We start from the raw sequence: 19392 nt of genomic DNA on the forward strand, positions 1-19392 counted from the left end.
TGGTGAAAAAGTATTCACATTGATCGCCTTCCATACTGTGTACCGTCTATCCGAGAGGGGAAGTTGGCTAAAATGCGTTTTGGCTAAACGCCGTAAATCCCCTTAATGACGTCTTTGCGCGCGTGGGTGTTGGACATGCCGCGACAAAACATCACTCATGATGTACGCATGAAAAATAAATAAATCAAAGCATAGTGTTATGAACTCTTTATAAATCTTTATAAATCGCAGATTCGCACGAAAGGCTCGACTATGTGTGTCGTTTCTGAGCATGCGCAGTGCGAACACGTGGGGCTTAGACGCCATTGCGGTTTATTGAAAAATTCAACGAATTGCTCTATTTTACGCGAATGGCGAAATAAAATGATACTTTAAGGATAGCGATAGTCATTGTACGCTTGTTTGTAAAAAATAAACACGCGTGCGTATGAATAGCTCGGTGAGGTAACTTCAAATCTGGTTATGTAACGCCGGTGCTCACCTAAACCGGAGAGACGTTCGATGAGCCCCGCATCCCTGATGACTTTAGGTCCGTGTTCCACCCCTCCTCTTTTCTAGACAAAATAAAAATGGATAAATGTTACGTTTACTATCTTTGTCGAGTAAATAATAAAGTGATGCATTTTTTTTTTACCTGTCCTTGTGAAAAGGGAGCTCCCAGCACGGCTACCGAGTGGGCTCGGCTCGGCTGCCCGCCTGTAAGTGCCAGAGTACGGGCAAGTGTTATCAGATGTCCCCTGAGAGCCATTGTTCTCTCCTCTTCGTCCCCCGGCGTGCGTCTGACGAAAGACCGACGCGATGTTGCCTCTTGTTCAGAAGCCAAATGTGACCCGTCCAGTCACAAATTCCGCTTGGAAGAAAGCCTACAAGAGCTACTTAATATTCATAAGATGATTAAAAAACGGGATAATTTGATTTATTGTCGCGGTTTTGAGTTGTATCCCGAACGTCGTAAAAGATGTCGTTTTAGGTCCACGTATTGAGCGCGCCCTTCTTAATTCCATAGACGATGACGTCATCCCGTGACACACCTTCACGAGGGCCAATGAAACGCGGCGAAATAAGGGGGTTCATGTTGTGGGAGGGGTCAGTTGGCAAATCGGAGGGGGGACACAAAAGTGAAGCGACCGAAGGCAGTGGAAAGTGGAAATTTCCACGGATGGACGCAACCGAGCGTGGGTTAATGGGATTGTTTACACTGTGACACCTGTTCCAAACGCAGCTTTTAACCACGTGCTGGTCAAAAACATTAGAACACTTGACACACAAACACCTGTTGATTCACCATCACGAGCGTGCGCAGTATGCAACATCAGCAGAACGGCGATATCCATTTTATATTATATCAACAGTTTATTGTATATTATTTGACATGTTAGATTCCTAATTAAAATATTTTCCCCGCTAACTTCAGTGATATTTTTTATAACATAGCTGTTATCCACTACCTACAACACAGGTGTCAAAGTCAAGGCCCGCGGGCTAAATCCGGCCCACCACATCATTTTTTTCGGCCCGCGAAAGCAATATTCCATGAGCCAAATCTGAGCCAAAATGTCATTTTTGGATGTCTTTTCGGCAGAACGAATACACCAGCACTGTTTTTGCCTTTACAGCAGGTCCTGTATTTTGTTTTTCTACCTCTTTTTTTCATCTCCTCTTACTTTCATCATTTTGCTGCTGTGAAATGTAAATTTCTCCACTGTGAGACTAGTAAAGGCTAATCCAATCCAAAACAAGTACACTTTCCCAACTTTTATTAAGCCAAGGCAAAATATGTCAGATGTGATTTTTTTTGGAAAATGTCATGAAAAGTGACAAGCTTTAATTTGGCTGTTTTTTAAAAACCATGTATCTATTTCGATGATTTGATTTAATTTACAAGTGTACATTTTAGACATGTGTGCTGTATGGTTGAATTGAACTCAAATTAACTCACTTACTAATCAGCACTCTGGCAAACAGCGAACTAGTCTGACGAAGAGCAGTTTCAAGATAGCCAAAGCCACTCCCAGTTATCTCAAAGTAAACAACAAAAAAGACAATAACACTGTGCGTTTTAAACCACTCCATAAAGTTGCCTTACACTAATCTGTTTAGTTTCTTACTCACAAATGCCTTTTAGATGCAAATCAGCATCAATCATTATGCTTTTACAAGCAACAGATAATTGATCACATAGTGGTGCAACACCCACGCAGATAATTCGTTACCCAAAACGACTAATATTCTATAATTTCTTTTGCCTTTTGATTGTGGTCTTGTACCACCTCGCTTGTCTGCGTGCTTTACTGCCCCTTGTGGCCGATAGAGGCACACTCGGAGCAGCAGCACAATGAATTGGACTCATATTGTTTATATCCTTACATTCGATTTAGTTATGTTGTTACTTAATGTTCGTATAAAGTATAATATTGTACAGAGATTTTTGTCTTCGTAAATGTATGTGAAATGGAGACGTACAGAGTAAAAACAAGTATGTAATTGTTGTTTTTTTTTTTTTTTTTTTTTGTAATTGCAAATGCTGCAGTTTTGGTAGTGGGGGGATTCAATCATTTAGTCAGTACTTTATTTGTGTGCGTATATGGGATGGCGGGGTTCTACAGATCAGTGTTTTTCAACCTTTTTTGAGCCAGGGCACGTTTTTACATTGGAACAATTTTGCGGCACACAACTAACAATCTCGGAGGAAAGAGGCTATCAGCTACGTGTTGCCACACGGACGAATATTAAGTTACACAACGCGGACACCGGACAATGACATATTTGCAGAAAATGATGTATAAATGTTTATATAATTTTAAATAAAAAAGGGCACAGTGGGTTAAAATCACTAGTCTAGGTCAGTCCAGTGCTTGAGAACTGCAAGCCATGTTTACATATCGCTTATTTATTTAACCTTTCAAGTTATTTGGTTGAGAACCATTTCTCGTTTACACAAATGACTCGGTCAAAAGGCAGAATGGGCGACAGTTCCATAAAAGCAGCAAGAGCGTGAAACATGAACATTGGGAAGTGACAAAGGCACAGGATTTGTTTTTTGTAATTTACTGGCTTATTTTTACAACACACGTCTGTGTGAAATGATAGTAATGCTTAAACGACTGCAAATAAGGGGTGAAAATCAAATCATTATAATTGGTCACGATAAATGAAATGGATCGAAACAACAAAAAACGGCGTATTTTTAGAACGCTACTGTGTTTGTATTCGTCGCAAATTTGTTTTCAATTTAACTTGTCCGGCTTCGGAGTGTGATCCGCGGCGCCCGCCTGCAAGACGACGCCGAGGGCATGACAGATAAATTATTTCCCTTTTCCCGTGATCCTCTTCGAGAAGAAAAAGAGTCCCCCTATTTTCTTGTGTTACTGAAGAGTACCGGTATCATTTTTTAACGCTGAATCCTCACTCGCGATACAGTTTATTCCCCGTGTACGTTTAATGGGCTTGGGTTCGGGCAAACGCCCACCGTTGCCGGCTCTTTTCTTTTAAAACTCATTTAATAGGTGAGTAACTCGGAACATTAGCTAGCCTGCCGCTAACGTGAGCTAGCTAGGCCACGGAGCTAACACGAGCTATCTATGCTAAAGCTAACTAGCATGCTTGGAACATGACCGGCCTTGTTTTTTTGCTCGTCTTTTCATTGTTTGTTTTTGACAGAATAGTCGTGTTCTAGCACTATAACCCAACTCCTTTCTCTATTGAAATGTGTAATTGGAGTGTATTTGTGAACGCGATGTCGTTGAGCCGGAATGTCGTCTTTTCGTCACAGGTTCCTGTTGTCCTCACGATGTCGTTCCCTCCTCCGCTTAATCGCCAGCCCCTGACCATCCCCCAGCTACCCCCTGGCCTCCCCCCGCCACAGTTCGGTACCTTTGGCCCGCCCGTCCCACCAGGTATCCGGTTCGGAGGGTGTCTTAATTCGATTGCTTCAATAGTTTTATTGTACCGTCCGGCGTCTCCTGCCAGATTGTAGCGTGAAGAAAAGTCTCCTAAAGCAGTTGTTGGGAATCCCTGCTTTTGACACGTGAAGTAATTGGGAATTTCTGTGTTACATTAATTGGGGCTGAGGGTTTTTATTTCAGAGGAATAACTTTGTTTGCCGCACGCAATGAACACTGACACATGTGAAGCTTCTGTATTTTAGGGTTGTTCTAGTCTATATGATGGTACTTGGTGCTCATAATATTTTTGGAAATGGTACTTGGTGTAAAACGTTTGGCAACTACTCATATCTGGCTGCTCAGTCGCCAAACGGAATAAACAGTGCCCCGTTTTAATATAAAAATATCCCTGAGTGAAATATTTTTTTTTAAACTTCTTTCAGGTACTCCCATGATACCAGTTCACATGGGTGTCGTGACCCCGTCTCCCTCAGTGAGTCACAGCATGACATACGCCACTACAAATTAGTTCAATTGTTGTTTGGATTCCTGTTTACATTTTTTTGTGTGTGTGTTTTGGGCAGGTTCTTGTCCCAACCACAGTTTCTGTTGCACAGAAGCCGGTGCTCCCAAACAAGATCAACTTCCGTGCCAAGGAGCCCGAGGACGGCCCCACCACCACTGTATTTGTGGGCAATATCTCTGAGAAGGCATCCGACATGCTCGTCAGGCAGCTACTGGCGGTGAGTAAAATGTGCAGACCTTAGAGCAAGGGTCGGGAACCTTTTTGACTAAGAGAGCCATAAAAGTTAAATATTTAGAAATGTTATTCAGTGAGAGCCGCACGCACACGCGCGAGCGAGTGCATACACGCACGTTTTTCATCAAAATGTCAGAATGTATTATTTAAAATAACTTTGTGTTAGGTTCTCGACCCCTGCTTTAGAACTTTGTGCGTGCATGAAAAAGGTACTTGCAAAAGAGCTCTGTCTGTTTAGATGTGCTTCTGTGTTTTGATTCATTGTCCGGTTGCAACACCCATTCATGCTAGCGGTCCGACAAGATGGCCTCAATTTCTTCCGCAAATTATTTTGCTGAACTTTTTAAATCATTTTTCTATTGATGATAGCAAGCTGTCCTTCCACTATGTAACACAGTTGGGATAAAGGTTTTAATGTTGGTGTGCTGTGCCAGTTTTTTTTCACCGCACATGTTGTCATATCTTCTTTCAGAACATTTCAACTTTGGTTTCTGTCATGTGTTAGAACTGTACATAACAAAACAAATGTTTTGTAGTGGATTAAAAAAGTAAATTTTTCATTTTTTTCCCCACACAGGCCAATAAGAGGAAAGATTCAGCCATACTAAAATTAACTATCATGTTGTCTGTTTTTGTAGAAATGTGGTATAGTACTAAGCTGGAAGCGAGTCCAAGGCGCCTCGGGGAAACTTCAAGGTAAAAATACATAAATAAAATGTAATGAACTCATTTCAGTGTACACAAAATGATTTTCCTGACCCACACGGACACTTTCGAACTGTTCAAACTGGTATTTCCTCCTTCTTTCCGCAAGCATTTGGCTTCTGCGAATACAAGGAGCCCGAGTCAACGCTGCGAGCCCTGCGACTGCTGCACGAGCTGATGCTGGGCGACAAGAAACTGCTGGTCAAAGTGGATGCCAAGACCAAGGCGCAGCTGGACGAATGGAAGGCCAAGAAAAAATCGGCCAATGGGGTATGCGCCACAATTACCCCACGTTGAAGATACTTCATTGCTATTCTGTCAATAATAGAACATTAGAGGTAATCAGAAAGGACAAAAGAAGTAATCAGATTAGCTTCAGGGAGTAGTCCACTGCTCCCCCCAACCTTACAGCAGGGACCTATCAGAGCAGAGGTCTGGCACCGCCACCTTTGTTCATAAGGGATATAAATAGGACCAGAATGTCCAGCACAACTTTAGTTTGCTGACGAAGCTCTTCGGATGAGGAGCGAAACGACCGACATCTTCAAAGAAGTACAGGTGACGGCTGAAGAAACCTTTTCATCGATAATCTCAAAGTCAGCTTTATTGTCAAATATGCTAATATGCACAGGTGAAATTCATGTCCTCTCGGACCCAGCGTGCAAGGCGCTTAAAATGTGACTAAAAAAGACAGACAGTTGACAACAGACAATACATGTAATTTCTGAATGTAAAGTGAGGTATTGAGGTAGTGTCATATGTAAAGTGACATAGTGTAATAATGCAAAAACAAACAAAAAAGGTTGAAGTGAGGTCTTGCAGGCAAGAAAACAAAGTAGAGTTCAGGATGATAGTACAGCGTGTAGCGTGTACTAAGAGTTCGGTGAGTGTGGCAGTGGGAAGGGGCACGGGGGGGCAAGGCTGGGAAGTTGAGTCCTGACTGCCTGGTGGCAGAAATTGTCCTTGAGCCTGCTGGTCTTGGCTCGGAGGCTGCACAGTCTCCTACCCGATGGCAGCAATTTGTCAAAAAATGTTTTTTTCCCCTTTCCCCAAGGAGGCGAGCGGCGACGGTAAGGATGAGGATGAGATGCTAGATGAAGAGACGCTCAATCGCGACCAGACAGCGAGGAGCACCATCGAAGTGCTCATCCGGGAGTACTCCACTGAACTCGACGCCAATTCTGCCGATGGTAACGGGCAGCTTCGCAAGAAGAGAAGAGACAGGAAAGATGAGGTGGCTGCCACATTTCGTAAATCTCTGCCCGCTCACTTTTTTAAGTGTTTCTGATGTTTTGCAAATTGTGAAGGACGACATCAACGCCATCGAACTCGAGGATGACAAGAGAGATTTGATTTCCAGAGAGATCAGCAAATTCCGCGACACGCACAAGGTGACCTGTCATAGCTGACTTTATCATGCAGTTGATTACAGTGAATCCTCGGTTTACGAACGGCTTGGCTTACAATCCTTTCGGTTTACGAACGTTATATTTATGAAATTCTTACCTTGGCATACAAACTATTTTTCGGGATACACACGGAGCGCCACAATGAGTGATGTGTCGTCGGCGAAAGAGCCCGTTCTCCTAACAAGAAAATGGCAACCGACCGTTTTTATCCTCTATTCCCCGCTCCCAGCCTTCGGTTAAAGCCACGTGATTGGTCAAGAACGCAGCAGTGAGGGGGGTGGTTTAAACATTAAAGAGACAGGCAGACGACACAGACAGTGACAAAATGGATAGAGAACAGTAAAATTTGGACTCCTTTCAACTTTGATAGTTCAAAAGCAGAGTGAAGACTGCAAGGTTAAAATATCCCATCAATCAGGCTCCACAAATAACCCGCACAAGCCTCTACACTTGATGCAAAAAGCTATCAACCCAGCTAAACAGAACACAATTGATGAGGAACACGGTAAAATGATCTCAGAGAACGCACCTACAGGGGATCATTCCTCAAGATGGTGAAAGAAGAAGGCTACGGTCCTCATCAAGTGTTTAATGCTGATGAAACCGGCCGGACACTCCATTCCATCAAGCCATCAACTACCATCACAAAGGTAAATAAAATGACTTTATTATACTGTACCGTATATTTCTTTAATTATAATACCATATCACATTTATTATACATAAAATAAGGTATAATTTGTGTAGTTTTAAGGCTTACAAAATGTTTTATGGGGACCTGGGAACGGATTATTCCCATTTTAATGGTTTCCTATGGGAAATTAATTTTTGGGATACACACTTTTCGTCTTACACACTCTGTCTGGGAACCAATTAAGTTCGTAAGCCAAGGTATCACTGTATAAGCAATGGCTTGTTTTCCCACAAAATTAATATTTTGGGTCTCTAATCTTCTTCCTCAAGAAATTGGAGGAAGAAAAAGGCAAGAAGGAGAAGGAGCGACAGGAGCTGGATAAAGAGCGGCGAGAGAAGGACAAGGAGCGGGAGCGCGAAAGGGAGCGGCGCGACAGAGAGAAAGAGAAAGAACGGGAACGGGACAAAGAGCGCGAGCGGGATCGGGAACGCGACCGGGAGAGGGAGAGAGAACGGGAGCGCGAACGGGAACGAGAGAGGGAGAGGATGAGGGAGCGCGAACGCGACAGAGAAAAGAGTCGTGACATCAGCGAAGCCCGCAGCCGCTCCAGGTCAGTCATCGAATCAATCCGGTGTTCACGGTTTGGTTCGGGGTCGCTCCAAAAATGGACAAAAATCCAACTTCAACGGACAGTTGGGACGGCGGGGGGGGGGGGCTACAAATTTCTTGCACACTGCAAGAATCATGACAAGGGCAAGGAAAATCAGATTGAACCCTCCGCACCCTGCTCACCACCTTTTCCAGTGACCCACCCTCAGGCAGGCGTTACCAATCCATGCACACCAAATCCAGCAGACAGCGGAGACAAATTCCTTGTGTGTTTTACATAAAAGATGATTCTGATTTGATGATTGATTTATTATTATTATTAGTAATAGTAATATTAATAGTAATAGTATTATTAATAGTAATATTATTATTAATATTATTAGTAATATTAGTATTAATAAAAATATTATTAGTAACAGTATAATTATTAATAAAAATATTATTATTTATGATAATTATTTTTATTTTTATAATAATTATTTTTATCTTTATTATAATTATTATTATTTTTTTATAATAATAATTATTTTTTATAATTATAATAAGAATGATTATTATTATTGATGTCGAAAGCAAGAGGATACAAATGGAATTTTACAGAAAAATCAAAAGATGCAGGTGACTTTTCGGGATTAATAATAATAATAAATTTCATTTTAATCCCCTTTCAAAGCTCTCAAGTACACTTTACAGTCACAGACAACAATACAAAATACAATCACAAATAGAATACAATAAATAAAATATAGTTATAAATAGAAACAAGAGAAAGAGCTACACAGAAAATGCGATTTTAAATAGGTGGGATTTGAAGGTGGGAAGAGAATCGATGTTGGGAGGAAGTGAGTTTGGGGGCAGAGCAGCTGAAAGCCCTGTCCCCCATCGTGCTGAGACGGGGCAGGGGTGGGGGGCACACAGAGGCAGCAGTGGTGGTGCATTCCATTCGAATTAAACCCTGACGTGGTGCAAATATGCCAGTCACTCTTCCTCCATGCTGCTTCTTAAAAAATTCTTCACCTTCATTTCATTCCATCCTGAACAGAATGCTCCAAATGCCCCGTCGGCCTTTTTTTTTTTTTGGACAACCCTGAGCTAAAAAATGTAGCATAAAAAATAAATTGATATCTTATTTTAAATTGTTGTATTCTTTTAAATGTATGCAGGGAGAGGACTAGAGATGATAAAAAACGCGACCGCGATGAAGATGAGGAAGACGTGTACGAGCGCAGGAGACTGGAGAGGAGACTCCGAGATAAAGAAGCTGCCTATCAAGAGGTGATTTAAAGGACAACCGACATCACTTTTTTGTTTCCTAACTGACATCAGAAAAACGTTTTATGGCATCTAAAATACCCAAAACACACAGTATGATATTTTTAGTCAAATGCAAAACACCAATAAAAATTACTTAGTGTCCAAAATCTGCAACAACAAAAAAAATGAACCCGGAAGTGGCCAGTTTCAGAAGGTCCCGCCCCCTTGTTCGTGACATCACCCCAAGACGTCTTGCCTTGCTGGAGAATCAAAACAATGGCTTCAGATTTGGAGAATATGCTTTCTTGTTACTCATCCAGTTATGAATATGATTCAAATAGTTCCGAAGAGGAAAGCATACACGTTTGCATTCGATTAAAGAATTTATTCTGTGCCATTTTGAGGCAACATTGGGGGGAAAATGTAGCACTAAAAAAGAGGCAGAAAATGGCGACAAAGAATTAATCATTCCAACTGGAATGGCTCCATAAAATCCTTTACAAATAATAAATTGTCAATAATTCTAATTGTTGTTGTTTGTTGTTGTTTTTTTTTCCTTCGGAAGCGGCTGAAAAATTGGGAACTGCGGGAGAGGAAGAAATCCCGCGACTACAGCAAGGACATGGAGCGGGAGGACGAGCGAAGCCGCGATACGGTAAAACCAACGTATTATACAGTAAAGTCTCGTTATATCGATATTCAAGGGAGTCCGAAAAAATATCGATATAACCGGGGACAATGGATTTTCTCCGTGCGTGCATAGAAATAGTATCGATATAACCGGGACTATCGATATATCCGATATCGATATAACGAGACTTTACTGTATTTTAGCTAATTCACTGAAAAGCGTGACGTGGAGCGCCATCCCGAATTTGTTTGTTTTTTTTTCAGGGAGGGTGCCTATAAAGCGCCGGTCAGACCTCTGGCAATGTTTTTTCCCTTGCACAAGGGGGCATCATTTGTATTTTGTCCATGTTAGCACTTTGTTACAGCTTCAATTGTTTTTAAAGCACTATATAGATCAATACGCATATAATAAGAATAATACAGTAAAGTCTCGTTATATCGATATCGGATATATCGATAGTCCCGGTTATATCGATACTATTTCTATGCACGCACGGAGAAAATTACATGCAAACAGGGTCGGATATATCGATAGTCCCGGTTATATCGATATTTTTTCGGACTCCCTTGAATATCGATATAACGAGACTTTACTGTACATTTAATTCATAAGCGCCTTTCAAAACTCTCAATGTCATTTTACAGTCACAGGATCAGTTTTTCTGTGGGTGAGCAGCGGCAGCCACACTCTCACTCAACCCGGAATAAATCAAATAGATAGAAAGTGAGCTAGTTAATAACTAATGGATAGCTAGCTAGCTAGTTAGATACGTATGTATGTATTGTATTGTATTGTATTTTGTACAGCTGCCCCCATTTCAAGCTCAGCTAACTCCAGACCAATATAACTTAGGAATTAACCTTTTTTTTCTGATGAAAGAAAATAATCTAAGGTTTCTTACGCTGAATTCAATGTTTATGTAGTCCTAAAAGTCAATATTCTATGGATCCTGCCATTTGACTGAAAGTGACAACAACCCTGGCACTGGACCGGACACATTTTTGCACATATTCTAGTAGTGAATGAATGAATTATTTTCTCACTGGTTGCTGGGTTGTATGATTTCGATTAATTGTTTATTTTTTGGCAGATGAAAGAAGCCAAAAGACTAAAAGAATTCCTTGAAGATTATGACGATGAACGGGATGATCCCAAATACTACAAGTTGGTGGCTATTTATACTTTTTTTTCCCCCTTTTTCCCTGCGCGTTCGATTTTGTTCCGTTTATAACCTTCTTTCTTCAAATGTCCTCCTCCCTGCAGGGGCAGTGCTCTGCAAAAGCGCCTGCGCGACCGCGAAAAGGAGATAGAGATGGACGACAGGGACCGCAAGAGGGAGAAAGAAGAGCTGGAGGAGATCCGACAGAGGCTCCTGGCCGAGGGTCACCCCGACCCCGACGCCGAAATGCAAAGGGTATGTTTACCCAGAAAGTTAAGATGGCCGATATCGCCTTCAAATACTATGTCCGTCATTTCACATTATGTACTTTGAAACTAGCAAAATAGACCACGGTATGAAGTACCGTAAAGATGACCAAAAAAAATCCAGAGAAAATCGATTACCGTATTTTCCGGTTTATAAAGCGCACCCAAAAGCCTTGATTTTCTTCAAAAATTACCCTTATACGCAGGAGCACCTTATATGTGAATATACATTATGAGCCACAGTAGATCTGGCAACGACTGTCAGCAGTGACATCCATAAGGGATATATAGAGTTACCAGCACAACTTTAGTTCGCTGACAAAGCTCTTTGCATGAGGAGCAAAACACCTTCAAAGAAGTGCAGATGACGTCTCAAGAAACTTTTCTTATTTTAATATATTTGGAAAACGTTTTTAATTCATTGAAGGTGCGCCGTATACTCCAGTGCCCCTTTTATATGGAAATGGTTTGAAAATACACCATACATTGTGGGTGCGCCTTATACTCTGGTATGCCTTACACTGAAAAATACGGTATTACCTTTTCATCAGGAAAAAAAACGTATCATCATACATGATCCCCCCCCCCCCCCCCTTCATATTTGTCGCTGAAAACTCTTGCTTTATTTTAATGCAAAAATATATATAATTCGGTGCGCCTTATGTATGGAAATGGTTTGAAAAGACACCATTTGGGTGCGCCGTATACTCCGGTGCGTCTTATAAATGGAAAAAGTTTAAAAATACACCATTCGTTGGGCGTGCCCTGTATACTCTAGTGTGCCTTATATAGGGAAAAAGTTTTAAAATACACAACTTATTGGGGGTGCGCCTTATACTGCGGTGCGCTAGATATATGGAAAAAGTTTAAAAATGCGCCATTCATTGGGAAAAACGGTAATGCTTTGGAAAAGTTTTAAAATACACCATTTATTTTGGGGGGGGGCTTATACTCCAGTGCGCCTTATATATGGAAAAGGTTTTAAGATACCATCCATTGGGGGTGCGCCTTATAATCCAGTGCGCCTTATATATGGAAAAGGTTTTAAGATACCATCCATTGGGGGTGCGCCTTATAATCCAGTGCGCCTTATATATGGAAAAGGTTTTAAAAAATGCACCATTCGTTAGGAGTACCCCGTATACTCCGATGTGCCTTATATATGCAAAAGTTTTAAAAATACACCATTTATTGGGGGTGCGCCTTATACTCCATCTCATCTCATTTTCCGTACCGCTTATTCCTCATTAGGGTCGCGGGGCCTTATACTCCAGTGCGCCTTATATGTGGAAAAAGTTTAAAAATACACCATTCGTTAGGGGTGCCCCGTGTACTCAGGTGTGCCTTATATATGCAAAAAGTTTAAAAAAGCACCATTTATTGAGGGTGCGCCTTATATATGGAAAAGGTTTAAAAATACACCATTTGTTAGGAGTGCCCCGTATACTCCGTGTGTGGAAAAAGTATAAAAATACACCATTCATTGGGGGTGTTGTTGTTTTTATGTTACTTCCGGGTTGAGTGAACGCTGGCGCGTCTGGCTGCCCCTGCTCACCCGCAGAAAAAAAATATCCTTTGTCTGTAAAGTGTCCTTGAGAATTTTGAAAGACGCTTATAAATGAATTATTATTATTATTATTATTATTATTATTATGAGTACCCCGGAAAATACGGTAATGCTTTGAAAAGAAATCTCCCCTGCAAAACATTCTAACCTTCGCGTGGCCCATTCCGTGCAGATGGAGGAAGAGGCAGAGCGCCGACGGAAGCTTCCTCCCAAGGTGGAATCTGAGGAGAAAATGAAACGGGAGAAAAAGGAGCGAGATTCCCACCGGGAGTCTCACCGGGAATCCCACCGGGAATCCCACAGAGAGTCCCAAAGAGAATCCTACAGAGAATCACATAAAGAATCCCATAGGGAATCACATAAAGAATCCTACAGAGAGTCAAACCGGGACCGGGAGAAGAGGACGTCGGCGAAACCCACCGAGCCGACGCCTCGAGACCCTCCGCCACATTCGGAAGTGGACCAAGAGAACGCGACGGAGGAACGGTGGCGGAGGCGGGAGGAGGAAGAGAAGGAGCAGGAGCAGCAGCAGCAGCAACAAAATCAACAAAACAACAACAACAGGAGCAGGAGGAGATGGAGATGGAGGAGGAGGAGGAGGAACAACAGCAACAACAACAGCAACAACAGGAACAACAGGAACAACAACAACAACAACAGGAAGATCAACAGCACGTGGCCCACAATGGTGGGGATTCACCCGAGGCTAGGCTCCACCTCAAAGCCCTCATGCGACCAATCAACATCGCTCCCTCTGTGTCCTCCGCCAGCGGGAATGCCACGCCCAACACGCCTGGCACCGACTCCCCGCAAGGCATCATCATTCCAGGCGAGCGAACGCCTGAGGTGCAGCCTCTCGAGGAGCACCGGCCCAAGATCGGCCTCAGTCTCAAGCTAGGTGCGTAAAAACGTCACCGTAGCTCGCTAACTAACTAGCTAACTAACTATCTAGTTATCTATTAACTAGCTATTAGCTAGCTAGCTTTCTAGCTATTAACTAGCTAGCTAGCTTTCTATCTATTTGAGTTACTCCGGGTTGAGTGAACGCTGGCGTGTGGCTGCCGCTGCTCACCCACAGAAAAAAAAATATATCCTGTGACTGTGAAGTGACCTTGAGTTTTGAAAGGTGCTTATAAATGAAATGTATTATTATTATTAATAGTATTATTAGTATCATTATTATCGTTATTTTTATTGTTATTGTTATCGTTATTGTTATTATTATTATTATTATTATTGTCACTTAAGTTCCAGGACCCACAGAATATGAAGTTTTAGGACGACATAAACATTTAAATTCAGCGTAAGAAACCTTAGACTCTCTTCTTTCATCAGAAAAAAAAAAGTGTTAATTCCTAAGTTATATGCCGCCTGAGTTATCTGAGCTTGAAATGGGGGCAGCTGTACAAGAGGCAAATACTGCCCCCTCGTGGCAGGGGAAGAACGTTTCCAGAGGTCTGACCAGCGCTTTATCAGCACCCTGGCGAAATTCGGGAATGGGAGTAAATAGGTTAACTCATTCACTGCCAGGCATGTGCAAAAAAAATGTGTCTACTGCAGTGCCAGGGTTTTTGTCATTGTTACTCGAATTCCAGGACCCACAGAATATTGAGTTTTAGGACTACATAAACATTCAATGCAGAATAAGAAATCTTAGGCTTTCTGCTTTCATCGGAAAAAAACGAGTTAATTCCAAAATTATATCGGTCTGGAGTTATATGAGCTTGAAATGAGGGCAGCCGTACAAAATACAATACAATGCATACATATTGATTCATATTGTGCTTTGACAACAGCTAAAGCTGTAACGAAGCGCTAATATGGACAAATGGCAAATGCCAGAGGTCTGACCAGCGCTTTATCGGCACCCCACCGTGAGAAAAATCAAAACCTGAACAAATTCGGGAATGGCAGCGAAATGAGTTAATGAACGGAATAATTTGCGTGCGATTATTTACGTGGAAACCACCTGTTCTCGTCCAGGTTCCACTAACAGCCCCAGCCAGCTGCACACCACCAAGCGCAAGAAGCTAGCGGCCGCAGATAGCATCTTCAACAAGTTCAACGACGACGAGGAGACTGACGAGCAGCCGCGCAAGAGGAAACTCGTCCCGCTGGACTACGGCGACGACGACAAGAACCTGGGCCTGGACGGCGCCGACATGTCTGGCGCCAAAGGCGGCGGCGTCAACACCGAGGAGAAACGCAAGAACATCCGCAGCCTCATCGAGAAGATCCCCACGGCCCGTCCCGAGCTCTTCACCTACCCGTTGGATTGGTCCATGGTGGATTCGGTATGATACATGTGGTTGATATGCAATCGGTATTAAATTTGGGATACGAATAACCAGTTCAAATTTTGTCGCCGCGACAGACTCTGATGGACCGCCGTATCAAACCGTGGATCAACAAGAAAATCATTGAATACATCGGCGAGGAGGAAGCCACGCTGGTCGATTTCGTTTGCTCAAAGGTTCGAAATTGTCTCCTCCTGTTTCGCTTCTTATCCAAGAGGCTTCGTCAGCCAATTAAAATCGTCTGCTGGGAGAGCAATACATTGGGGAGTAAAAAAAGCTATTTTCATGAAACAGCAAAACCCTTCACTAAATCGCCATGGTGGGGTGAGATTCAATTTGTATCGTTCCTACAATCGACTTCTTAGGCAACATAGGCTTGGTTATGCTGATGAGGTGATACCAGATCAAATGGGGCAATCAGGCCAGTCGTAGACCCCATACTCAGTCAGGACAATAGAAGTAATCAGTGGAGCCGCAGGGAGTAGTCCTCTGCTCCCCCCCAACCTGAGAGCAGGGACCAATCATAGCAGAGTCTGGCACTGCCACGTCTGGACAGTAGGTATTATATAGGGCCAAAACTACCAGCAAAAGATTTTAGTTTGCTGACGAAGCCTCTTGGATAAGAAGCGAAACATCCGACACCTTCAAAGAAGTACAGAAGAAACCTTCTCATCGATCACACACATGTATATGTGTGTATATATGTATACATATATATGTGTGTATATAGCGATACCTCAGCTAATTGGTTCCCAGAATGTGTGTAAGGCGAAAAGTTTGTCTGCCAAACATTTATTTCCCATAAGAAACCATTAAAAATGAGAATAATCCGTTCCTAATAATTTTCTACTAAATAAGCCTTAAAACTACACAAAATATACCTTATTTTATGTATAATAAATGTGCTATTGTGTTGTAATTAAAAAAAAATAACAGTACTGTATAATAAAGCAGTTTTATTTACTTTTGTGATGGTCGTTGATGTAGTTGCCTCTTGATGATATCCGAGCGAAGTTGCCGCGCTTTCTCGGCGATAATACCCTCACTCACACGGTCCCTCGCTAGCTGCTTTTCGTTAATCCAAATCAACAGAAGTTTTTCAACCTATTCTATTGCCTAAGACTGTTGCTTAGACACCACAGAAACACCCTTAGCCACACGTAGCAATGGTCGATTTAGCGTCGTGGTACTGGGACGCTAAGTCACACAAACGCACACTTCGTTCATGTTTTTCGATGATCTTCTGCTCAACCGTTAAAAAAAAAAGTACTCCACTCGATAACAAACCACGTCTGCACTCAAAGGGGGAAAACCAGTCCGGCAGCCACCGAGGCGCTGTGTGATTTGGTTCGTCCACCGAAAACTAGTTCGTTAGTCAAGATTATATTCTCACGAATTTAATGTTCGTAAGGCGGAAAGTTCGGGAGTTAAAGCATTTGTAAGACGAGGTATTACTGTGTATTGGATGAAAAAAAATTGTTTTTATTTTAATTCTACGTGTTTAGGGAAAAAATGCATGTCTAAAGTGATAGTTCAATTTTAACAATAGTTTTTTTTTTGTTTTTTTTTTTTTCCCTCCAGGTGATGGCGCACAGCACTCCTCAGGGTATCCTCGATGACGTCGCCATGGTAAGTCAAAAACGGCTTCCAACTTTTGTTGTCTTTCCAATCGACAAGACCACCAACCAAACGGGTTTCCCCCCCGTGTTCTTTTAGGTTCTCGACGAAGAAGCGGAAGTGTTCATCGTGAAAATGTGGCGGCTGTTAATATTCGAAACGGAATTCAAGAAGATCGGACTGGCGAAATAACCATTCTCTCTGTTATACGCTTAGCTCACATGTACGGCTCAGGATGAAATGAGTTAGCGACACGGAAAGAAATGACGACGTTGCGATGATTGCATGAATCAACCTTAAGTTGTATTTTTGTTGAGGTTTAAAAAAAAAAAACCAAACAAGTCAAACAATTGAATTTCCCCATTTGTTCTCCAGTAAATCAGTCATGTTGAAGCACTGCTTAGCTGTGTTGTTATCAAATAAATACTGTACGTTTTTTTTTAATGACATACCCTCTCTTGTACATGGCGTCTTTGGTTTTGGATGACATTCACTTCGCGCGACTGTCACTATGTTAATGCAGCATTAAAGGACAACCGACATCTCCGGACAAGTTGTGTCCATAATTTGTAAAATGGCTTCAAATCACTTCTACTGAGCGTATTTTACAAAGATTCCACCGCATGTAGCTATAGTTTACGTTTTAAGACTCGCGCTGAAGATTCCCAAAGTCTTGTTTTTGAGTTGGTGACGAGTCCTCAACCTACGTCACTGAAGGAACGCCTCTCACCGAGAAAGGACATGCCTTGCATCACCTCAATGCATTTTGCGGTACTTTGTTTGGTCTGAAAACTTCGTGTTGATGGCGAAATTAGAAGGAAAACGCATAAATAACGCGATGGTGAATCGTTGTGTGTTGCTTACAAAACGCTCCAGGAGACAATTTCCACGGAGCTTTGTCGTCCTTTTCTGCCTTTTTTTTGGGTACTGTGAGTACGAAAGAGTTTGTCACTACATTTCTCTCCAGATGCATCAAAATGGCACGGAATAAATTCTGTAATCAATTGCAAACATGTATGCTTTCCTCTTCGGAACTATTTAAATCATATTCATAAGTGGATGTGTAACAAGAAAGCATCTTTTCCGAATCTGAAGTCATTGTTTTGATTCTCGAGCAAGGCAAGACGTCTTGGCGTTACACCAGGAACAAGGGGGCGGGACTTTTCTGAAACTGGCCACTTCCGGATTCAATTTGAAGTAGTTTTTGGACATTTTAAGTCATTTTTCTTGGTGTTTTGCATTTGACTAAAAATATCATCCTGCGTGTTTTGGGTATTTTAGATGCTATAAAATGTTTTTCTGATGTCAGTTAGGAAACAAAAAAGTGATGTCGGTTGTCCTTTAAATTGATAATTTATGTTAAAAACACTTTTTGAGGTATACAGTAATACCTCAGCTTATGAACGCTTTATCTAACGAACTTTTCACCTTACGAACGTTAAATTTGCGAGAATATAATTTTGGCGTATGAACTATTTTTCGGGAAGCACACGGAGCGCCACAATGAGTGATGTGTAGTTCGCGAACGAGCCCGTTCTCCTAACAAGAAAATGGTGGCCACTGTTTTTGTTCCCTATTCCCCGCCCCCAGTCTTCGGTTCAAGCCACATGATTGGTCAAGAATCCAGCAGTGGGGGGAAGGGTTACACATTAAAGAGACAGGCACACGACAGTGAGAGAGTTTCAACTTTGATAGTTCAAAGGCAGAGTGTAGACTGCAAGGTTAAAATTCCCATCAATCAGGCTCCACAAATAACCCGCATAAGTCATCTGTACACTTGATGCAAAAAGCTATCAACCTAGCTAAACAGATCACAATTGATGAAGAACTAGATACAATTATCGCAGAGAAAGCACCTCCAAGGGATCATTCCTCAAGATGGTGAAAGAAGAAGGTTACGTTCCTCATCAAATGTTTAATGCTGATGAAACCGGCCACTCCATTCCATCAAGCCAATAACGACCATCACAAAGATCAATAAAATGACTTTATTGTGCAGTTTATTTCTTTAATCATAATACTATAGCACATTTATTACACATAAAATAAGGTATATATTGTGTAGTTTTAAGGCTGAGAAAATTAGAAAGTAGAAAATTATGTTTGATGGGGGACCTGGGAATGGATTATTCTCATTTTAATGGTTTCCTATGGGAAATTAATTTTCGGGATACACACTTTCCGCCTGAGAACTCTGTCTGGGAACCAATTAAGTTCGTAAGCCAAGGTCCCACTGTACTTTTTTTTCAACAAACGGCTTTTCGTCAATGGATGCTACAGCTGCGTGTTTGCTTTCAACATTTAGCTTGTAGTCGACGTGCACATTCCACCATGATGTCCCTGATCCACTGGTGAAGAGACGCTTTGATCCTCTCCTCTTTCATCTGGAACTGCTTTATGTAACAAAGAGGGTACAGAAAGTGCTTAAGAATGAATGTCTCTCTGTGTCTTTGTGTTGTCATATTATTTGTTATTTAGTTTTTTTTTTGTTCTTTTGACTTCAAGATGGCGCCGCTCCTATGTTTTGCATTTCTACTTTCATTTATTTCATAACTTTGCTGCTGTGAAATGTAAATTTCTCCACTGCGAGACTAATAAAG

The 19392-nt window shown here is 41.8% G+C and overlaps 2 protein-coding genes across 2 annotated transcripts in view; one reads left to right on the forward strand and one right to left on the reverse strand.

Annotated features, from left to right (window-relative positions):
- arg2 (arginase 2) overlaps positions 1-979 on the reverse strand; it is a 7039-nt gene extending 6060 nt beyond the window's left edge. The window contains exons 1-2 of the mRNA XM_089004830.1: positions 635-979; positions 482-554 (exon numbers count right to left, since the gene is read on the reverse strand). Of these exons, the coding sequence (XP_088860956.1) occupies positions 482-554; positions 635-748 (187 nt within the window). The 5' untranslated portion in view covers positions 749-979. The remainder of the gene's footprint in view (positions 1-481; positions 555-634) is intronic.
- Positions 980-3336: 2357 nt separating this feature from the next.
- Positions 3337-17241, forward strand: rbm25a (RNA binding motif protein 25a). The gene is given in 19 exon segments (XM_089004785.1): positions 3337-3506; positions 3773-3896; positions 4328-4377; positions 4469-4627; positions 5283-5340; positions 5459-5619; positions 6404-6583; positions 6657-6740; positions 7722-8002; positions 9165-9276; positions 9821-9910; positions 10977-11050; positions 11150-11300; positions 13051-13428; positions 13431-13776; positions 14862-15172; positions 15253-15351; positions 16757-16804; positions 16892-17241. Coding segments are annotated over 18 exon segments (2781 nt in total). The 5' UTR covers positions 3337-3506; positions 3773-3790; the 3' UTR covers positions 16985-17241.
- The last annotated feature ends 2151 nt before the right edge of the window (positions 17242-19392 follow it).

Source organism: Hippocampus bargibanti, linkage group LG09 (genome assembly GCF_051943395.1).
Source record: "Hippocampus bargibanti isolate YZ-2025 linkage group LG09, ASM5194339v1, whole genome shotgun sequence".
Classification (NCBI taxonomy): Eukaryota; Metazoa; Chordata; class Actinopteri; order Syngnathiformes; family Syngnathidae; genus Hippocampus; species Hippocampus bargibanti.